This window comes from Podarcis muralis, chromosome 13 (genome assembly GCF_964188315.1).
Source record: "Podarcis muralis chromosome 13, rPodMur119.hap1.1, whole genome shotgun sequence".
Classification (NCBI taxonomy): Eukaryota; Metazoa; Chordata; class Lepidosauria; order Squamata; family Lacertidae; genus Podarcis; species Podarcis muralis.
Genome location: NC_135667.1, coordinates 18,879,091 through 18,901,672, shown reverse-complemented (window position 1 = coordinate 18,901,672; position 22,582 = coordinate 18,879,091). Strand labels below are relative to the sequence as shown.

General features: G+C 43.4%; 1 protein-coding gene across 1 annotated transcript; it reads right to left on the bottom strand.

The window, feature by feature from the left end:
- Positions 1 to 768: 768 nt before the first annotated feature.
- LOC144325308 (uncharacterized) lies at positions 769 to 19,809 on the bottom strand. The gene is made up of 4 exons (XM_077918121.1): positions 19,363 to 19,809; positions 18,565 to 18,617; positions 5,845 to 6,066; positions 769 to 1,736 (listed from the first exon to the last, which is right to left on the bottom strand). Exons 1-4 carry the CDS (start codon positions 19,664 to 19,666, stop codon positions 1,560 to 1,562), a joined length of 756 nt encoding a protein of 251 aa, XP_077774247.1. The 5' UTR covers positions 19,667 to 19,809; the 3' UTR covers positions 769 to 1,559.
- Positions 19,810 to 22,582: the final 2,773 nt, after the last annotated feature.

Genomic DNA, 22,582 nt, shown 5'->3' with positions numbered 1-22,582 from the left:
GGGCTAGATCCAACCTCAGTGCCTTCTGCTCTGTTAATGCTCTGCTTTTCTTGAGTCCCCAGATTTGATCTAAAGACACAGGAAACTGGGCTCAGGCATTATCTACCACCCAGTCCGTAACTCATGAGCCTCTGACATGCTCCCTTATAATCAGCAGGAAATATCTCCTGTGATCAGATATCCATTGACTCAGGAAGGCAGCTCTTCAAATACAAATGTTCACAAAACCCATTCTGTGCTACTGAGATTAGATTGCTGACGGTTACGGAAAATGCAGATGATAAAATTCTGACTTTGCACTAAAAGAAAGATAAATAAGCCTTTCAAAGAACTTAAAGGCCAGTTCATCTTTATAGGCTCCTTGTTCTTACTCCGTTGCTGCCTACTGTGCAGGGAGACTAAGGATGGGCCAATATGTCAGTCTGAGTTTCTCTCCCTTTCTCGTTTTTCTAGTCTTAAGATCAAGGCTCCACATTTTCATGTTTGCAATTTTGAAAAACATTTATTTGTAAAAGATAGCAATAGAATGAGATGCCAGCTGAGTGGTGTTTTAATTCTCGAGTCTGGTCATTTTAATGGTGACAGTTCCTTCTTTAAAATCAATCTATCTGAATTTTTGGAACAGGTGGAAGCGGTGAAAAAAAACAAAAAGACAAACAGTTAAGATTGAACTTGAGGTTTGCCCAAACGTCATCCCCCTCCAAAAAAGAAGGAAGGAAGGAAGGAAGGAAGGAAGGAAGGAAGGAAGGAAGGAAGGAAGGAAGGAAGGAAGGAGCTGCCAGCTGTATACCATGACAAGAAGGTCTGACTGTGGAAGTTTTCAACCGCCATTTCTTCTGTTCCTGTTGTATGTATTGAACTAAGCATAAGTTTGTGCCATTCCTGAAAGTGAAATAGCTGGTCTGTTATTCTGTAGCCTTCATCAAGAAGGTAATGTATTAAGGAAGAAGACAAAGGGAACTTTCTGTCATGGCTGTAATATTTTTTAATAAAGATGTAGATTTCCATTCAACAGAAGAGAACAACAACAAAACATCAAAGCACAATTTCAGCCAATGCCAGCTATGGATGGTGTTGTTGCCTGGTACCCATGATGTCACAAAGCTGCCTTATTTCTCAACCAAACAACCAGCGGCTTCTTTTAAAGAAGGAGACAGCAGTAAATGCACGTTTAAATCACTAAATTATATTATACAATCCTTAAAAAGAAAAAATAGGTAAGGGCAGGTCTGACAGCTGAACCAGCACTAAATTTGCTAGTAAAGGTAAAAAAATAAATATTGCTTGTATTCCTTGTTTGTAATTTAAAATCTCACTCCAGTACAAAGTCACTCGCACACCACACTGAGAAACCTGTAGGGCATCCTCTTTTAGTATGGCATAATGTCTCCTCAAAAAATATGCATATAGACGTGTAGGCTGACTATACCCATATTCAAAGACAGCAAAGCTAGAAATGAATGCAGGGATATTCACTGGCCGATCCAATCCAATCCAGGGAGTCCTGGAAATCTAGCTCTCAGCCCTCAAATAATCCTCCTTATTATTAGAAATCCATGTTATTCATCTTCCATCGGAGCCTGGACTCCCTTTGAGTTGTGCTGGAAAACTACAGCATAGACTAGGTCCTCAGAGCCATCATAGGATTTGGCTTCCTCTTGAGTATGTGGGGCTTCCCTCTTCAGATCAGCATAGATGATGTCTTCGGTCTCAGTTGGGGCATCGTGCTTTGGAAGCTGTAGGAAAATGAAAAGCATTCATCACGGTGGCAGAGTAGCACAGTGGCACCTTGGTTCTCAAACTTAATCAATTTTGGGAGTACGTTCAACTCCTGAAATGGTTCGAAAACCAAGGCGCGTCTTCCGATTGGATGCAGGAGCTTCCTGAACTCTATCGGAAGCATCAGAAGCCATGTCAGATTTCGGCTTCCAAAAAACGCTCACAAACTAGAACACTTACTTCCAGGTTTGCGGCGTTCGGGAACCGATTTGTTTGGGAGCCAAGCTGTCTCAAATGTGTCCATTTTTTCAGGAATATAACTGGCTTAATAACTTACTTATACACACACGCATGCACTCACACATACTTACATTTATTTATTTATAATTGCAATTATTTAAGTCTACTTCATATTTATAAAACACTTACTGTATATCCCATCTTTATAACAGAATTTGTTGAGCACCAAACCTAACTCCTGCAATGTGTCTTATAATATACAAACCAGAAACACAGACAATTCTAAAAAACTTGAACCACAATACAATCAACGGTGAGGAGTGACGAATTCTTGATACAGTGGCTCAGATAGCCCCCTCCCTCCCTCCCCACCCCCCGCAAGCTCTCTGAGATAAAATAGTATCTGTTGTCCTATGGAAAGCCAACAGTAAATGGGTGTGGTGCATTTCCTTCAGGACGCAATTGCAGAGCCTAAGTGTTACCAACGGAGAAGGCTGATTCCTGGTTCCTTTGGGATTTGATTAATTTGGGAGCATCATTTCCTGAGATTATTGTGAGATTTGTACTTTGTAGTTTCTCTGAGTGCAGAACACTACAACTCCCATGATTCCAGTAGGAAATGACACATTATGTCAAGTTCACGACTTGGGCAGCCATGTTGAGCCCTGCTTGTTATTGTTTATTTATTCTGCCTCCACATTCGAAGGGTTGTGTTGCGTTTCTTACATGTGAAGGGGGGGCAGGGAGGGTTAGCAACAGATTGTGCTGCTAGTGCACAATTTCCATTTTTAGCTGTGTGTCCAGATTCAATTGGGTTTGAGTCTAGGCCCAATTCAAGTGTGGCAGAGGAGTGGGCTCCTTTTTGAGCTGAGAAGTTCACGTGTTCAGCTCCTGCTTGAACTTCATTGGCAACCTTAGTTTGATAGCATATGCATTAGGACTTTTAAAATCACTAATCTTCAGTAAAAACTCACTTGTTTATGTATCCGGGTTTGTCCAACTGCTAAGGTGCCTGCGGATGAAAGATATTCGGTGTGAGTTTTCAAAACATTAAGCTAGCCCGGCTCACTGCTTGGAATGAACTAGTCTGGCTTAATGAAATTCACTGAATTAGTTCAAAAGTCTCTGAACCTCACCTGAAAGTAAAGGTAAAGGACCCCTGACAGTTAAGTCCAGTCGCAGACGACTCTGGGGTTGTGGAGCTCATCTCACTTTACAGGCCAAGGGAGCCGGTGTTTGTCTGCAGACAGTTTTTCTGGGTTATGTGCCAGCATGACTAAAGCCACTTCTGGCGCAATGAAGCACTGAAACCAGAGCAGCGCATGGAAATGCCGTTTACCTTCCCCCCAGAGCGGTTCCTATTTATCTACTTGTACTTTTATGTGCTTTCAAACTGCTAGGTTGGCAGGAGCTGGGACTGAGCAACGGGAGCTCACCCCGCTGTGGGGATTCAAACCACCGAACTTCTGATTGGCAAGCCCAAGAGGCTCGGTGGTTTAGACCACAGCGCCACCTGCGTCCCTCCTCACCTGAAAGTAGTTCCCCATAATAGCCAGGTAAATTGAATGTGAATTAAGTTCACTTTAGACTAGAACTTTGAAAACCTTTCTAGTTCATCTTCAAGTTTGTTCTCTTACATGCAATTTTTACTGTTTGAGCCTTTGAACTTAAACATCCTAATTGCTGGGGAAAGCAAATTAAACCCTTCAGTCCTGTAGTGATGTGCATCCCATATTAATAAGTGTGAGGAGGTTGAAACATCTGGAACATCTATAACATTCAAACACACAGGGAGCAATATCCTTTGCACTGACAGTGTGAAATGGAAGATACTTCACTTCTAAATCAATCCCATCCTCCAAAAATGTCATTTACTTACTAGATTCTATCTACTACACATAGCAATTCTTACCCCCCCACCCAGGCGACTCAGTTACTTACTGGCAAGAGTTGACACCCGGTGCCTCTTCATTACTCTGAAGGATGGTTCATCACTAATGAAGGGACGAAAGAAAAAAACTTACTATAAAATATCATTTAAATCCCCAGTCCTTACAGTCTTTTTTCACTAAATCTGCCCTACACTGATGGTCAAAAGCCATTGTCCCTTTTCCAATACAAGTCAGTAATGCTGGTTCTCAGCATAAACTGTCAACACAAGAAGAAGAGAGGCAATTATAAAAGCCAAACGGAGTGGCTGGGGAAACCCAGCCAGATGGGCGGGGTAGAAATAATAAATCTTCTATTATTGTTGTTGTTGTTGTTGTTGTTCTTGTTGTTGTACTAATATTACTACTACAAAGAATTAAAAAGCCAAACTGGACAAAATTTCATGCACACACAAATCATCTAAAATTTAAAATTAAATTTAATAAGGAGTTCTTTGTGTGACTTTAAAAGACCCACTTCGCATCGCTTTTCTCCCAGAGAATACAGTGGTACCTTGGGTTACATACACTTCAGGTTACATATGCTTCAGGTTACAGACTCCTCTAACCCAGAAATAGTGCTCCAGGTTAAGAACTTTGCTTCAGGGTGAGAACAGAAATCGTGCTCTGGTGGTGTGGCGGCAGCAGGAGGCCCCATTAGCTAAAGTGGTGCTTCAGGTTAAGAACAGTTTCAGGTTAAGAACGGACCTCCGGAACGAATTATGTACTTAACCCGAGGTACCACTTTACAAGAGTCCCATCTTCCAAAGTCTAACCAACCAACCTCATTCCTGGAGAATCTAGCAGTCCTTTGCTCAGATGTCACAAACCATACTTAGAATAAGATGCACTTGTAAAGGAACTTAAGGGTCATGGCTCTCCAGCCAGTCTCTACCTAGACCAGGGATAGTCAACCTTTTTATACCTACTGCCCACTAATGCATCTTTCTTGATGGTAAAATTTTCTTACCGCCCACCTGTGCTTGATGGAAGGAGGATTCAGCTTGTGCCGTAGAACCCCCACCGCCCGCCTAGAATCCTGAAACGCCCACTAGTGGGTGGTAGGAACCAGGTTGACAACCCCTGACCTAGACCTTAGGGTGGTATCCAGAGGTACCACTGTAATGAATTGCGTTGGAGGGGAGTTGAATAAACGTTTTTAGTAGGCAAAATTGCAGACAAACACAGGCAGCTTAAATGCTAGTGAATTTTCGTGAGGACAGTCACAAGCCAATGTGGAAATGTGAAGAACTGAATTGGAAAAAGGAGAAATGGAGAGAAACCAAAAAGGACAGATTCAATGATCCTTGGTTGCTCTGCAACCTGGCCTAATCCAAAGAAAAACCTTCTTCACTTCAAGATCAGTATCATTTTTTCAGCATCAAGTGCAGTGTGAAGTGAAGAGCTGTGATCTCTTACCTGCTTTGTGTTGCTTGTCATATTGCTTAAAAAAATATATGAGAATCAATGGGAAGAAAGCCCTTTCCCAAGCCCATAAACATACAAGTGATGAACAAAACCAACTCCTCTTAATTCAGAATATAGGGGTATATTGCTTTTGCAAAATTCACGGGGTACAGATTTGACTTGGAAAGATCCTGTTCTGAGGACCTCTCCTCCCATGACGAACCTTCTCATCTTTTAGCTTCCCCTCCATTCCCCCACAATGTCCTACTTAAGGGCCACATTGCCTCAGGAATAATCTGTGAGAACCACATACCATCAGTGAGTGGGACCAGAGCCAGAAGTTTTTCGTGAAGTCACTACCTTTCCCTTCTCTTTCTTCCACCCCACCCTCCGCCCCCATTTTCCTCCCTCCTGGCCACCTGCAGGAAAATAGCACACAGCGTGCTAGAATCTTGGACCGGGAGCTTCAGTACACCTGCGGTAAGGGAAACAAATCTAGATTTTACTAAGACCCCTTGGCCTCCCACACGACCCTTATGAACCTTCTCACCAGGAGGACATACGTACAGTTGCTTTTCCCCTTGAACCAAAAAAAGGCCCCAGCTGAAAGAAGAAGGAAGACCAGAACCACAAGTATTCCTGAGACTACAAGACTTTGATTGATTTGAGCATAATTACTTATTTGATTCATTGAAGCATCATCTGAAGAAAAGGGGGGCAAGCAGTTAGAAGAGAGGGAAGAGGCTGCTTCCTTGAGAAGCTCCCGCTCAAGCTGTCACCACCACCAAATTCAGTGATTGTTCTGGGCTTTTGGAGAACCCTTGAAGAAGATTCTGTCAGTGAGATCACTTGCCGAAGGGATTGATCTTCTCCTTGCTTGCAGTCCCTCTGCCCATTCACATGCCCTTACAATCTTGACCCAGCCCACACAGACACCCAGAGGCAGGTTAAGGCAGCTGCTCCCTCTAATCACTCTTGCCACCGCTTGCATGCTCAGAGAAAGAGGGTGAACCATACAGTGACAAGAAAGAGCAGCCAGGAACAGCGGTGGAGGAAGTAGGGTATGGCAGGTGCGGCCCACCCCGGATGTCATCCCTGAGGGGGTTGACATCGCTGCGCCGCCCCCCTGGGATGCTCACTACAGGCGGCGCCCCCCTGGGACACTCGCCGCTCATCACGGGTGGCTAGCCCTGCCCCGGATGCAAAGCTAGCTTCGCTTCTGGCCAGGACAAGAGGCTTCAGGAGTTGTCAATGGGTCCTTTGCAGGGGTGTGAGCCTCAGCAGGTGCCAAGGGGATTTCCACCCCCTCCCACAAACAAACAAACAAACAAACAAGCAAACAAAAAAGGCATCAATGGACAACCGCAGGTTGTGCCCTTTCGACACCCTTGAAAGATATGGGGAGGCATGCCCCTTACCCCCCATTAATCTGGAACCCCTCCTGGACACCGGAGCAGCCAAGAGGGAGACTTGCCGGGTTCACTGCAAAACAGGATGTCCAGAGAGCAATGTTTTTGACCTGCATTGCCATAACAAACTGTCAGACTCTTGTACCACTGTACAAGTTTTCTGAAGGCAGATTAGGAGTCTGGCAGTTCATGATTCCAGAGGTTGAGCAAGAGAAAGATGTGTTTCAATGTTTCCCTGAAGGGTTTACAGTGCCTATCAGCTTGGCAAATAAAGTTACATCTGTGATTTGCATCTGTTACTTTTCAAACTAAAAAACAATGTAAGTTACATTTGTGATTCTTTTCCATTTCTTTACCAACATAGTTTCAAATACCTATTCTTGGATTACAGTGTAGCTTTGGGAATCAAAGGGATTTTTATTGGTTGCAAAAAATCACAAAGAGAGGGGGAAATGACTTCCAATTCATTTTGTCACCTATTTTCATTTAAAGAGGTGTGTTTCCATTTGCCAGCAGACCAGGAAGAAGAGTCAAGACAACCAAATGTGCATAAACCTGAGGATCTGCAAAACAAAGTACAGTGGTACCTCGGGTTAAGTACTTAATTCATTCCGGAGGTCCGTTCTTAACCTGAAACTGTTCTTAACCTGAAGCACCACTTTAGCTAATGGGGCCTCCTGCTGCTGCCACACTGCCGGAGCACAATTTCTGTTCTCATCCTGAAGCAAAGTTCTTAACCCGAGGTACTATTTCTGGGTTAGCGGAGTCTGTAACCTGAAGCGTAAGTAACCTGAAGAGTATGTAACCCAAGGTACCACTGTAACTAGTCAGATTCAACCAATGTAACCAAATTAAGTCTGGGCAGATGTTCATTAACAGAGGAAGGTAATTTCTAGCCACATCACCTGGGCAAGTTAACAGCCGCACACCGCAAGGTTTGCTAAGATTCCTCCCTCCTCACTGCATGGGCTTTGGTCTTAGGAGTCTGACAGGCACACAGTGTCCCTACTGGCCAACATTCACAGTGAGAGCCAGTGTGGTGTAGTGGTCAAGAGTGGTAGATTCGTAATCTGGGGAACTGGGTTCGCGTCTCCACTCCCCCACATGCAGCTGCTGGGTGACCTTGGGCTAGTCACACTTCTCTGAAGTCTCTCAGCCTCACTCACCTCACAGAGTGTTTGTTGTGGGGGAGGAAGGGAAAGGAGAATGTTAGCCGCTTTGAGACTCCTTCGGGTGGTGATAAAGCGGGATATCAAATGCAAATCCAAACATTCACTCCAATGTATTCGTCAGACCAAAGGGCATCCTCCCCCCCCCCCGGCAGCAAACCATGCCTGACAACAGTAACTAAGGGATGCCCACAATTGCAAATCGATATATATTTGCAACTTTGTATATATTTGCTTGCTGTGCATAATTTATCCTGTTTCTCTTTGCAATGAGGTGGAAGAATGTGGTGTTCATGGCACTGAAATCTTCGACAATCGAAATGCAGTCCTGTCCCCCCAACCACTCTTGCTTCTGAGACATGAGTTGACATTGTCCGTATCAGTTAAGCATGTCCCCAACCTTAAAAGCAGGAAACTGGCTTTAAAAAAACACGTGCTTAGAATATTTTGCTTTCCATTACAGTAGCTTCAGTGTTTTCTTTTTAAAAAAAATACCCTAGCCCTTAGGGAATATTGGTGGTGTATATCTTATGGGAAATATTGCTTATTTCCCTGTTCATGGGGGGAAATCATGCCCATTTATTTTTTCACATAATTATTCACCCTTTTTTAAAAGCAATTCTCACTCCCTCTTCTAAGAGTTTGAAATAAGGTTTCTTTCCCAGATGTAAGAGGCCTCCAAGCTGGTTTAGCAGCTCCCTCTGCAGCTCAAAGGAAGAAAACACTAAAGCTTCATCTGATAATTTCACCCTCCCCTTCCTGCCAAGGTTCCAATTTGTTTCCTGCTTCAGCTCAAAGCAGATCTACTTGATTCCACATGTTAAGATCTGCGCCCCCCCCCCTTCATTATGCTTTGTGTATGTTTCTGTGTGTTTACTCTGTGCTCTAGTCAAAAACAGAAAGAAGAAGAAAAGGGGGAAAGGTTCTTTCATGTTTCCCTCAACTCCCCTGACCCATCCTGTCTTTCTGCTCTGGGGAAGCTTATACAGTGGTACCTCGGGTTATGTACTTAATTCCTTCTGGAGGTCCATTCTTAACCTGAAACTGTTCTTAACCTGAAGCACCACTTTAGCTAATGGGGCCTCCTGCTGCTGCCGCACTGCCGGAGCATGATTTCTGTTCTCATCCTGAAGCAAATTTCTTTACCCGAGGTACTATTTCTGGGTTAGCGGAGTCTGTAACCTGAAGCATATGTAACCTGAAGCGTATGTAACCCGAGATACCACTGTAAACAAGTAGAGAGGACATACCACCACAAGGCCAAATTTTCCATTTATGTGCTCAGATGATGTGACCCACCCCCCTTATAATACTATGCAAACAAACAATGAAAGGAGCACAGACAATATTATTGGGTTCAGTTAGGCCACATCTTTATTGATTACAGATGTTAAGTGAGTTTTGGCTTGGCACTGAGTATTACCAGCCTGTCTTCTCGTCGATTATCAGGGGGCCAAGCCTGCTGGAGGGCTAATCTACCAAAATGCCTCGTGCGCCACACGTTTGTCAGCTCACGTAGAAGCTTCTTAGCGACCCTTCATCCAACAAATTAAGATATGCAGCACAACCAATACATACGATTAATGAACAAAACAAAGCAAATGGTAAGAATAATGCTTTAACCCCAGTGTAATTATATCATAGCTACAGAACCTCTCCTGTGATAGGGGAAAAAAGCTATCCCCATCAGACATAAACAGAAACAAGATATGGAAAATCTATGGAAAATACTAAGCAGGCCTTGCAGCAAGCTCTTTACCAGACCACAGCACCCACCTCTCCAACCACCCTCCCCAAAACACACAGAGTCCTATCTAATAAAGTCATACTCGCAGCAGACCCATCAAAAACAATGGGCCCAAGTTACGGTACTAATGCCAAATGTAAGCCCACTGACTGATTGATTGATCGATTATTTAATCTCTATCCCACTTAATATATTAAAAATATGTCTAAACAGTGTACAGAAAACTAAACAACAAACAATTCAAACAAAATATTACAAAAATACAGTTACATATTAAAATGTTACATTGATACAAATTTGCGGGCGCGCGCACACACACACACACACACACACACACACACTCATCATCCCTCTCAGCCTCCGGGCTCTCTCCCAGGGCCCAAGAAACTCTCAGCTAACCCACAAAAGTCTCACAACGAGAAGGGTTCATGGAAACAGCAGGCATCACCCTAGTCTCTCACTCTAGACTTGCTTTTAATGGGCAGGCCCAAAGTGTATGGTCCTTCCTCAGGCTCCCCACGGCTGTGTCCTATTCAGCTGCACTCTCCACCCTCAATTCCAGATGCAGCAGGTTTGATTGCAATGGATCTGCTCTGCAGCATATTTTCACTTCCAGTATCCTCGTCCTTCAAGCATCTGATTTATGTGAAATTCTCCAGGTTGGCTTAAGACTGCCCAACTTGCCATTCCAACCTTTCATTTCGGACCATCGCCAGCCCTTTCTCACAGACATCTAGCTTCCACCAACTAACTGTCCTTCTTTCCAGCTCCTTTATATCAGAAACCTCATGCAAAAGCTTTCTAACTCCTTTTAATCAATAGCTGGGCCTTTGTGATTCTCACCAATATAAGATGATGGAGAGCACAGGCGTCATGGCAGATCACCATTAGTGTCCACAAGATCCGGTTCCAGCTCGAAGGTCCTCAACCCTTGCAGTTTAGTGCTGTTTTCTGTGTGCCAGCCCAGATTACATCTGAAAGCTACAGGAAACTGAGGGGAGCAGCATCTCTGACACACCCAATACCTCATGACTCTCGGAGATTCTCAATCTGCTTTAAACATCTCTGGCGGTCAGATATTGCTTCATGTACAAAGTCTACTTATGCACTAAATATTTTATTTTTATTTTTTTGCAAAGCATAAATTGGTAGGAATGCACAAAATACAGATTTAAGTACTATGCTAGAAAAGATATGCACGAATAAAGTTCATGTATGCACACAGAAACATCAAAAGGAACCATCTTGTTCCATTTGAAAAAATGCAAAATAGGATTAGTTGCTATTATTATATTTATTTATATAAATATAATATGGCAATGGCTCAAGGCAGCTTACAGATAAAAATAAGAACAGCTAAAAACATAGGAGGGGGAAGCAATCATTAAAAGAATTAAAACTATATATAGTCAAAATCCACAAACTGGACAAAATCTTTATTGGGACCAGCCAAACATCACAAAAATGTTATCCATAACTTTTAAACTTTAAATATCTTACACAAAGCAAAGGATGGGGAGCAGGTGGGGAATATGAAAATTAGGCTGGACATTTGCCTGGCGGTTTAGCACTTTGTAAATTATCTAATATACCAACACGAATAGAAACCACAAGATTGTAGCCTTTATATAAGGGATAATTATAACTGAATGGAAAGGAATGGAAATTATTGAAATTTTTGAACGCAGAAAAAAATGTAGAAGAATGAACTCATCAACTCTAGCATGCGAGGGGGCCAGTTTAATGAAATTGTATAATTTGACATTTTAATAATTGGCACTAATAATTGTATTAATTGAATAAAATTGGTATTGTTATAAGGAGGCTGCAATTGGAACAATATTGGAAAGTTAATTAATTAATTTATTTTTTGAAGAAATTAAAGTTTGGCTTGTAACCCAAAAAATGTCCCAAACCTTAAATGGAACCTCTCTCTGGTAGAAAGAGAGCAGAAATAAAGGGGAACATGATGGGTCTCAAACAAGCTGCATGGGCCTGATTCTACAGTATGACATATGTGAAGGAAATAAGCAGCTATCCTATCTTTAAAAGACATCTAAAGGCAGCCCTGTTCAGGGAAGTTTTTAATATTTAACTCTGTATTGTTTTTAACACTTGATTGGGAGCCGCCCAGAGTGGCTGGGGAAACTCAGCCAGATGGGCAGGGTATAAATATATTATTATTATTATTATTATTATTATTATTATTATTATTATTATTATCCCCATTGATTTCAGCAGTTAACTGGTGAGTGGACATAACTTTTTCTTTCTTTCTTTCTCTCTTTCTTCCTCTCTTTCCTTCTGTCTTGTGCTCTTGAAGTTCTGTTCCTGGAAAAGGAGAGAGAGGAAGAAGAGATGATGTCACAATGAAGGGGAGAGAGGTCTGGGAGTGACTGCCTCCGTTATAAGAAAATGGGAACACCAGCCATTCACTCACCTACTCACATAACAAGCACTACAGGCATAAATAGGTGGACATTATACTGAAAACTAGGTAAGTTCTGGGGAGGAAGCTAATAGGGAGAGCCCGGCGTGTGCCCCAAACATCACAGACACAGTACTGAGTGTCGCTCAGATAATCGTCTAATGATTTCGCATTTTTGCTCAGATTCCAGCATTCCTTACTTCCATTCCATTCAAGGGAGAGGAAGGGGGCAAGTATTTCTCAGGTTTCTAAACTCCAAGGGCAGCAACAACCCCAGTACTGTTGGCTCCTTGCTACATACGTTCTTCCCACTTTGAAATGTAAAAGGTGAAGGGCTGAGTTAGTTAAGACGACCACAGCATCCAACCAACCCAAGTCCTTGTAGGGAACCTCCCAAGATGCTACCTTGAAAAATCCTGTACAGTGGTACCTCGGGTTACACATGCTTCAGGTTACATACGCTTCAGGTTACAGACTCCACTAACCCAGAAATAGTGCTTCAGGTTAAGAGCTTTGCTTCAGGATGAGAACAGAAATCGTGCTCCGGCAGCGCGGCGGCAGCAGGAGGCCCCATTAGCTAAAGTGGTACCTCAGGTTAAGAACAGTTTCAGGTTAAGAACGGACCTCCAGAACGAATTAAGTACTTAACCTGAGGTACCACTGTATGTACACATTGATTCAAGCACTTACACATTTGCCAAAGATGATTGAAACCAATTTGTAAGAGTCAAGGACAATGAACTTACTCATGGGATGGCAGTGAGCTCAGTGGGACCTCCACGTAGGGTGTTCTGACCTGATACTGTCTGCCGTTCATTTCTCATGCTGTGAAATTGTGGAGAGGACCTTTCGGCAAGGGACCCGCTTGCTTGGTTTTCCTGTGATAGTTGGCCTTTCTCCTGCTGCAGAGGCTGCTGCGTCACATTTTGATAATCCGTATTGTAAGTGGGAAGGTTCGCATACACAGCCCGTTCTTGAAGTTCTTCTGAGGAAATTTCTGCATGACTTCTAGGTCCTGCTTCCCTGCCATCATCTCTCCTAACTTTGACGTAAACATGGAATTGAAAATATATATAATGATGCCACTTGCAAGAACAGTTGTCTCTTGCTGGGACTAACTGGCTACTAGAACATAAGAAGCAATTCTGTTATGCTGTAGGTGTGACTCTAAGACAAGACAAACAAGAACAAACAGCAGAAGTAGGCAAGAATAAGTGAATGCATGGATGGACATCTCAGTACTGCTACAGTCCGCTTGTGTCTGACTCTCAGTTTTGTGCAGGGGATGAACATACTGTTAGCTAGATGGCTGAGTATAGAAGTGCAAGAGTATAGAAATAGAAGCATGGTGTTACCAGACCCGCTTATGTTTTCTGAACACTTGAATTTGTAACTTATGTGCATATTCAAAGACTCTTACTTAGGGGGTGTGTACTGGAGTCAACTGCATGCCACAAATCTTAAAGCAATGGGGGAAAATAATTTATATAATATAATAATACTAATTTATTATTTATACCCCATCCATCTGGCTGGGTTTCCCTAGCCACTCTGGGCAGCTTTCAGGAAAATATTAAATACAATAATTTATCAAATATTAAAAGCTTCCCTAAACAGGGCAGCCTTCAGATGTCTTCTAAAAGTCAGATAGTTGTTTATTTCCTTGACATCTGATGGGAGAGTGTTCCACCAGGTGGGCGCCACTACCAAGAAGGCCCTCTGCCTGGTTCCCTTCTTGCAGCGAGGGAACTGCCAGAAGGCCCTTGGCACTGGACCTCAGTGTCCAGGCTGAACGATGGGGGTGGAGACGCTCCTTCAGGTATACTGGGCCAAGGCTGTTCAGGGCTTTAAAGGTCAGCACCAACACTTTGAATTGTGCTCGGAAACGTACTGGGAGCCAATATAGGTCTTTCAGGACCGGTGTTATGTGGTCTCGGCAGCCGCTCCCAGTCACCAGCCTAGCTGCCGCATTCTGGATTAGTTGTAGTTTCCAGGTCACCTTCAAAGGTAGCCCCACGTAGAGTGCATTGCAGTAGTCCAAGCGGGAGATAACCAGAGTATGCACTAGTTATATTTAGAATAACCATTTACACCTTGCTTTATTTAAGGGAATTGGCATTAACGAGATTCAGTGTGCTATAACTTGCTTGTTAAAGGGAATTAAGAGAAATGAAAAACATCAGTAACCATGGTCATTTGTTCACACAGAACAATGGACAAAGAGTAAGAAGTATTCAAGTACCAGTGCAGGATAATCAAGAGACAAGTTACTTAGTGCCCCCATCACCACATCAAGCACATCTTGCTATCTGCTGTTCACCTTTGGAGGCAAGTCCTGGCAACAGTACAATAGCAGAGGCCTTACCAGCTTTGATGTTCAGGTCTAAGATTGGTGGGTCAATATTGGTGAGTCCAGAGTCAATATATGACAGTCAACTTTGTCCCTCCTGAGCCCCAATAAATGGTGCACAGTCAACTCTGATGTTTTGAGTATCTTTATCAAGCTTCCTCAACCTTGGCCCTCCAGATGTTTTTGGCCTACAACTCCCATGATCCCTAGCTAGCAGGACTAGTGGTCAGGGATGATGGGAATTGTAGTCTCAAAACATCTGGAGGGCCAAAGTTGAGGAAGCCTGATCTTTATCATTCAATTTGTTAAAGTTGTATCATGAACAGAAGCCCTGTCCCCAACAACGCTACTTACGGTCCGTATTTTCCACCCTGTTAGATCTCGATACTATGAAGGTGTGTTCACCACTAACCAAGAGAGGCAAAGAAAAACTTATTACAAAGGATCATCTGGACACCCAGTACTTACAGTCTTTATTCACTCACTAATTCCTTCACTCTAAACCAGAAAGCATTTTCCGACTTTAAGAAAACGTAGTTATTCAGGGTCCCAAGCACACGCCATTAACACAATTCAGCCTGCTCATTTCCAAAGGAAACCAAAATACCCTAGATCCCAGTATTTCCTATTCTCACTTCCCCAAGCTAACCTACCAACCTCAGTCCTGGAGAATCTGAAGGTTGTTGCTCACATTTCACAAGCCACACTTAACATAGCATTTGATGCAAAGTATAAGGGAACTCGGGACGCGGGTGGCGCTGTGGTCTAAACCACAGAGCCTAGGACTTGCCGATCAGAAGGTTGGCAGTTCGAATCCCCGCAATGGGGTGAGCTCCCGTTGCTCAGTCCCTGCTCCTGCCAACCTAGCAATTCGAAAGCATGTCAAAGTACAAGTAGATAAATAGGTACCACTCCAGCGGGAAGGTAAAAAGCATTTCTGTGCACTGCTCTGGTTCGCCAGAAGCAGCTTAGTCATGCTGGCCACATGACCCGGAAGCTGTCTGTGGACAAACACTGGCTCCCTCAGCCAGTAAAGCGAGATGAGCACCGCAACCCCAGAGTCGGCCACGACTGAACTTAATGGTCAGGGGTCCCTTTACCTATAAGGGAACTCAGGAGGCCCCACTCTCCACCTAGACCCCAGCAGGAAACCTCTGCACTCAAGTACTGTACCTCCCTATGTGGCATTCAGATGGAGTGCAAATAATAGCAATTGTTCTGCATTCTGAAAACTCTTTCTCTCGCAAGCTCAGAACAACATTCCAGCATCCTTCAATCCAGTGCAGTGTAAGAGGAACAGTTGAGATCACTTACCTGTTTTGTCTTACTACTGTAAAAGAAGAAGAAGACAAATCAATTGGAAGATGGTGCTCTCTCAAACCCATAAATAACCAAAACAACCTATCTCAATTCAGAATGTGCTAGGTGTTTCCTTTTTCAGACAATTCATGGGAGGCACCTAGAATTTATTTTAAGAGTTTTGCAAAAAGAAATTGAGCACAGGGACTATTTTCCACCAGTTTCTCTCTTCCTCTTTCCCCACCCCGACACTTTCCCAAACTTACTAGGTCAGGGATGAGAAACCTGTGGCCCTCCTGATACTCCTTTTGTACTTTATCAGCCCCAGCGGACATAATCAGTAGTCAGGGATGAAGATAAGTTTAGTCCACAGTATCTGGAGGGCTGCAGCTTTCCTATCCCGGCAAACAGATGGATAGGATGAAGGACTAGGCAAGATATCACTAGGAACCTCAGACCACCCAGAGAATTTATGGCCAAGAGCTTTTAAATCCCCTTCTCGCCTGGGTCATACTCACACACTCCTATTTTGTAACAAAGAAAGGCCCCAGCTGATAGAAAGAGGAAGAGCAGAACCAGATATGTTACCGAGAGATCTGGACTGATTGGAGCATCATCTGTTTAAAAAAAAAAAAGCAGTTAAAGAAGAGGGAAGAGGCTGCATCCTTGAGAGCCTCCCACTCAAGCCTCCACCACCATCACATTCAGAGATTGCTCTGAGCTGCTGGAGGACCCTTGGGCAAGAGGACCACAAGTGAGCTCACTTGCGGAAGGGATCTATCTCCTCCTTGCTTGCAGCCCCTCTGCCCATTCACATGCCTTCCCACTCTTGACCCAGCTGACACAGACACCCAGAGGGGAAACAGAAGGCAGCTTAAGGCAGCTGCTCCCTCTAATCGCTCTTGGCACTGCTTGCAGGCTCAGAGAAGGAAGGTGAACCATACAGTGACAAGAACAGGAGGCTCCAGGACAGGAGGCTCCAGGAGCTGTCGGTGTCGTGGAAATTCTACTCAATATTGATCCAGAATAGATTCCAATGTATAGTTAGCAGAGTAAAAACCTAAGCACGTTGCAGGATTCCCCCCCCCAAAAAAAAAATAGACCAGAGACAATTATATTTCATCCAGCAGAGCTTTACTGCTACTGAAGGCAAATGAGCATAATGGTTACAAATTCAATACATTCAGGACTGGCACTGTCCATAAGAAATCCAGTTGCAACAGACTTAAATTTGGAATAACTTATAATAAGTCTAAACCTTAACACTAAGCATATTAAGTAAAGAACACCACACCAGAAGGAGAAGAAAGAGAAGAAAGAGAACGTGTGAAACTCAGGCTCCTTCTGGCCCATTATTACAGCCAGCATGACCTTGACAGAAGAGATAACAGAACCAGTTTAAACCAGCTGTACTCAGCTTCTCTGAAGGAATAACCTAGACACCATGAACCTTCTGCTTGCTTCTTTAACACAGCTTCCAGAACCCTCTTGAATTAAGTAGAATAGGAAATATCTCTGCACTTCTACACTTTTTGTACTATAAATACAAACTGGCATTCAATGGGTCCTCTGCAGAGGTGTGGGCCTCAGCATGTGCCCAGCAATGCCTAACTCTAATGCCAGCCCTGATTGGCACAGTCAACTGTAAAGGAAGATGGAAATTGTTGTCCAACAATTTCTGGATAGCCAAGATTTGGGGGGGGGGTGCTGATTGAGAGAGATCTAGTGGCATGGGGCTTTCTCAGTACACCACTGGCCAACCATAGTTTAAAGATGTGTTTAATATTCATATAGTGTTTGAATGCATTATATTTAAAATGCTATGCAGAGAGATTGGCATTAGGTTTCACTCTAGCAAACACAGCAGAAAAGGCTAGATGTTTCAGTTTCTTTAAGCTAACATTGCTGGAAACCCAAGAGCTCTCACAGAAGGCAAAGCCTGAGAACTCAGCTTCTTTGTCTGTGATGGATCAGCAAAAACAACAATAGTGGCTAAGTTCCATGAAGATGGAAGAAGAAAGTTGCTTAGGATCTCTCACACACACACACACACAGCAGAGAGAGGAAAGTTTATTGACCTGCATTAAGGATTTACAGACGAGGCTGCATTGTTTGCATGTTTCAGAGCAATGTGTTCCTTTGTATCTTGCAATGTCTGTAACTATTTTATTTGTACTTACTTATTTGCAGCTATTTGTAACTATTTTTCCTGGAAAGTTTTGAAATTCATTCTTCTGTTTGAGAGCAAATTCATTTCTACTCTACGCAAGGTCCAGATCAGGGATTTCGCTTGCAGCAACTTTAATATAATGCAAGACATGCCTGCTTTTTGGTTAAAACCCCCCAAAAAAACCCAAGCAAAGTGCAGTGGTACCTCTGGTTACACACTTAATTCATTCCGGAGGTCCGTTCTTAACCTGAAACCGTTCTTAACCTGAGGTACCACTTCAGCTAATGGGGCCTCCCGCTGCCGCAGCACGATTTCTGTTCTCATCCTGAGGTAAAGTTCTTAACCTGAGGTACTACTTCTGGATTGGCAGAGTCTGTAACCTGAAGTTTTGTAACCCAATGTGTTTGTAACCCGAGGTACCACTGTAGTGAGAAGGAGAAAAACAGTAAAACAAATACTGTACCTGATATCAAAAGCTCCACCCAATTGCTGCATTTTGACACCAGAAATGGACTTCTTGATTGCGCCCAGCTGCAGCAATAGTTTCCTTTGTCCTCCAAAGTAATTTTCCTGAGGTAAAATTCGGTCACACGTGCATTGGAATCCTGGACCATTTTTGTTGACTCTCCAGCCTTATGGAGATAGGCCAAGGCAGGTGTCTCTGGAAAGGCACACGTGATTCTGATATTTTCCCCAACCTTCAAAGGCCTCGTTGGTGAGATGGAGATGGTAGGTCTGAGTAACTGTGGATCTGGGCAGAAAAGGAAACAGAAAGTGAGGTGCCAACCACTGTAGGTCTGGGTCTTGTCCTCTTCCACATGGCAGGGACCTGCATTAGGGGTTTAGCTTCTTTGCTGTAAAGCAGGGATTAGGGATTGTTGTAATGGCTCATGCATTCATCAGCCAGAATTATCTTCCATGCAAATGTCTGCAGTCCCAAGAAAATTACAACTCAGCCATGATCATTGCCCTCAGCCCAGCTTTTCTGGGAAGTTTTTCTTGTTTCCTTTTGTTACTGTACTCCAGCCCAAAGACTCCACAACACTCGGTTTATGCAACATGATCCCTCTGAAACTCGGCAGGTGTCCCCTCTCTCTCTTTCTCTCACACAGCATGTTAGGAGTATGTAAATTATTCCTCATTTCCTTAACAATAATAATAATAATAATAATAATAATAATTTATTATTTGTACCCCGCCCTTCTGGCTGGGTTTCCCCAGCCACTCTGGGCGGCTTCCAACAAAGATGAAAGATACACTAAAATGTCACATATTAAAAACTTCCCTAAAGTTCTCCAATGCAGAACTGGCTCCTCAAACACACACACACACACACACACACACACACACAAAAACACCCGACTGATCGCTCCCTACAGTTGTCCTCTCCAAAGAGCTCCCCAGTTATATTCTAAAAACCAAGCAAACTCTCCAGCTAAACTCCAAAACTTAAGGCTTGAGGTTGAGATGAGTGCAAGTGGAGTTAGCCTCTTTACCTGTTAACAACAACTCCACAGGGTTACTTGGCTCAGACAGGAGATATGGTTGCCTCACTGAGGTGTAACTGCAGCTGTATCTTCCTGCATCCTTATTGCTCACATCACTGATGGTGAACATGTTCATGTCACTGTGTATTGACCAATCCTGAAAGTTATCCTTTAGCAGATAAAACCTTTTCACTTCTCCCTGAGTTCCACAACGCATAGTTACTCTCTGTCCAATGGTGATTTCTTCCATAGGTTCCAGAGAGAGGACTGGTTTGGGGAAGCTGGGATCTGAGCAAAGAAATACAACAGACATTGAAGGCCCTTAAGAAGGACGGTTTGCAGCCAAGATGGCACTGCTTCCAGACATGTTCAAATTCTGCCTTGGGCTTCTTTAGGAAGATGGTTGGGATATAAATTGAAAGAATTAATATTAATGAATAAATCCCAACATCTCGCTCTTTGGAAATTAAGTGTTGCCAGTAAACCCTGTTTCCCTTCTACAGAGAAAGAAGAAGAATTTCTACAAATTTCATCGGGTGCAATTAATAACTCTTAGATTATACTCCTCTGAATGTTATTTGTGATTTAGCTCCCATGTCCTTTAATCTTGCACTCAGCGCCTGTCCACCAATGAGGAAGGCTGAGGCAGCTGCCTTGGGCAGCGAAACCCCAAGAAGCAGCCCTCCCAGGGACACCCTCCCACTGGCAGAGAAGTGGTGGTACACCAAAATCTTGCGAGATCCATGAGCTCTGTGACTTCTTGCAAAAGCTCTCAAGACCTCGATGGAACCCGCTATCATCATTGCTGATTCACAGACCCGGCCACACAACCCAGGGAAAGGAAGCTTCAGGGTAGCTTCAGCAAGAGAGCGCCACATTTCCATTTTGTCTCAGGTGGTGAAATGAGATAGGCTGCCTCTACCTGCGTTATTGGGTGAGACATCACTCATCTGAACACTATTCATCGCGAAACTCCCATGTCCTTCAATCTTGCATTAATGGGATTGGTTGTGCTCAGCTACACAGGATCATCATTATTGGAGCAGGAGCGGGATTGATGCACTTTTGCAAGAAGAAGAAGAAGAAGAAGAAGAAGAAGAAGAAGAAGAAGAAGAAGAAGAAGAAGAATAGTAGTAGTAGTAGTAGTAGTTTGGACTTGATATCCCGCCTTTCACTCCCGTTGTTGTTGTTGTTGTTGTTGTTTAGTTGTTTAGTCGTGTCCGACTCTTCGTGACCCCATGGACCAGAGCACGCCAGGCACTCCTGTCTTCCACTGCCTCCCGCAGTTTGGTCAAACTCATGCTGGTAGCTTCGAGAACACTATCCACTCCCCTTAAGGAGTCTTAAAGTGGTTAACAATCACCTTTCCCTTCCTCCCCCACAACAAACACTCTGTGAGGTGAGTGAGGTTGAGAGACTTCAGAGAAGTGTGACTAGCCCAAGGTTACCCAGCAGCTGCATGTGGAGGAACGGGAAAGCGAACCCAGTTCACCAGATTACGAGTCCACTGCTCTTAACCACTATACCACACTGGCTCTCCACAATTTGAGATGTTTTAATGGTACAGTAACAGCTGAACCTAATGCTATATAATCCATTGTCCCCTTTGTGCAACTCATCAAAGCAGGGTCAGGAACTAGTGAACGGCCTCAGGATGCTCTTCTGGGATGCTGAGCAGAGTCTCTTACCTCTTATCAGCAGCTCAAATGGATCTGTGACTTGCCTGATCCCACCAAAATTGTACAAGCATTTGTAGATCCCTGCATCCGTTCTGGTCGTAATAATGATATGGAAAATAACGTGTTGTCCAAAATGATCTCTGGAGAAGCCTATGACCCTTCCATCCTTCTCCAAAGAGACATATGTTACCAAATGACTTATGATGCATGTGATGGTGACATTGTCTCCAAGTGAGGCTGCCAACGTAGAATACCCAGAGCTGCAGGAATCAGGATGGATCACAGTGGATTAACAAGGAAACAAAAAGAAAATCATGTGTAGACAAGTGGGGAAAGACATTGCAGGTGATATCAAAGATGAAACCATTTAACATCATAAATGGCCAAACAGTTGTTTCAGAATATCTGTATTTCTATTTAGGTTTTTAAAAATGAAAAATATGTTTCATGCTATTTGTTTAGTTTCGACACATGCCCTGGCTGTTCCCCTCAAGAGCTTTTGACAGCCTCTATCTGGCTCCCAGGAAGTCTTATAATCTTCACCCCTCTTACAGCAAACTCAAGTGGTGAGTGCTGACAGAAATGGAGCTGAAATGGGGACAATGAGAAACAAATGGTATATATCAGCACATTAGAGGAACCCCTGGGGTTTGGAGATGTATAGCTTTAAAACCTTGGTGGGAGAGTCCCCTGGAGACTGAGCATATTCAAAAAGAATGAGGGTAAATGGATGAGGGTAAATGGTGTATTCTAGAATAAGGTATGGCTGACAAGTAGAAGCAATCATTGTATACAGCTGTTCACCCTGACTTTTGACCCTTGAGATATATATATATTAGGACCCACCTTATTTTAGTAATTCTAAGTTGTTTAAAACTGTTTTTAATGTTGTGTTTTGATGGTTGCAACCCTCCTTGGGAACTTTCAGAACCCAGCTGGGGGAACTACCCTTCCATTGACCCAGGAGCAAAGCTCTAAATCAGGAAGGAAAAAAGGGCTCCCACCGACTGCATGAGGCACTCGACACATTAAATCAAAATATGGCTCTTCACAGGCCATCACTTGGCATTAAAGCACTCTAACCAAGAAGCAAGTCGGACAAACATACAATGACCCCTCCAAAAAATACTGAATTCTAGAGTCACCTGCACTGTTTTTAATGGTTTGTTTGTGTTCTGATTATTTTAAATTATTCTTTAAAAAATAAACAGAAACTCTCTTTCAAAATTCTGTTTGCTGTTAAGCTAACACAAGTGAAAGATTAAATCATGGGACCTCGAGATAATAACTACCATATTGGCCCAAATATAAGCCGCTCCCTTAAAATTCCGCAGGCACTCACACCCGTTCTGTTTTACTGTATGTCTGTTTCAGCAGCGATATTGTAAAAGCCAATTTTTCCAAGGTTGCAAATTTAAGCTGTGCTTTAACTTTTCACAGTCAGAATTTGGGGGGTGGGGAGCGTGGCTTATATCCGGGCCAATACGGTAAGTAGGCTGGACTCTAAAATAAGCCTGCTTACCTTAAAAGGTAAGGGGCCTTGGTGTGTA

Excerpts from the sequence above, each read along its gene's own strand:
- LOC144325308 (XM_077918121.1), bottom strand. The coding sequence starts at position 19,666 with ATGTCTGTTGTATTTCTTTGCTCAGATCCCAGCTTCCCCAAACCAGTC. Across the intron at positions 18,618-19,362 it reads TGTGGAGTTGTTGTTAACAG|ATCCACAGTTACTCAGACCT; the intron begins GTAAAGAGGCTA and ends TTTTCTGCCCAG. Across the intron at positions 1,737-5,844 it reads ACTGTACGTATGTCCTCCTG|CTTCCAAAGCACGATGCCCC; the intron begins GTGAGAAGGTTC and ends ATTTTCCTACAG.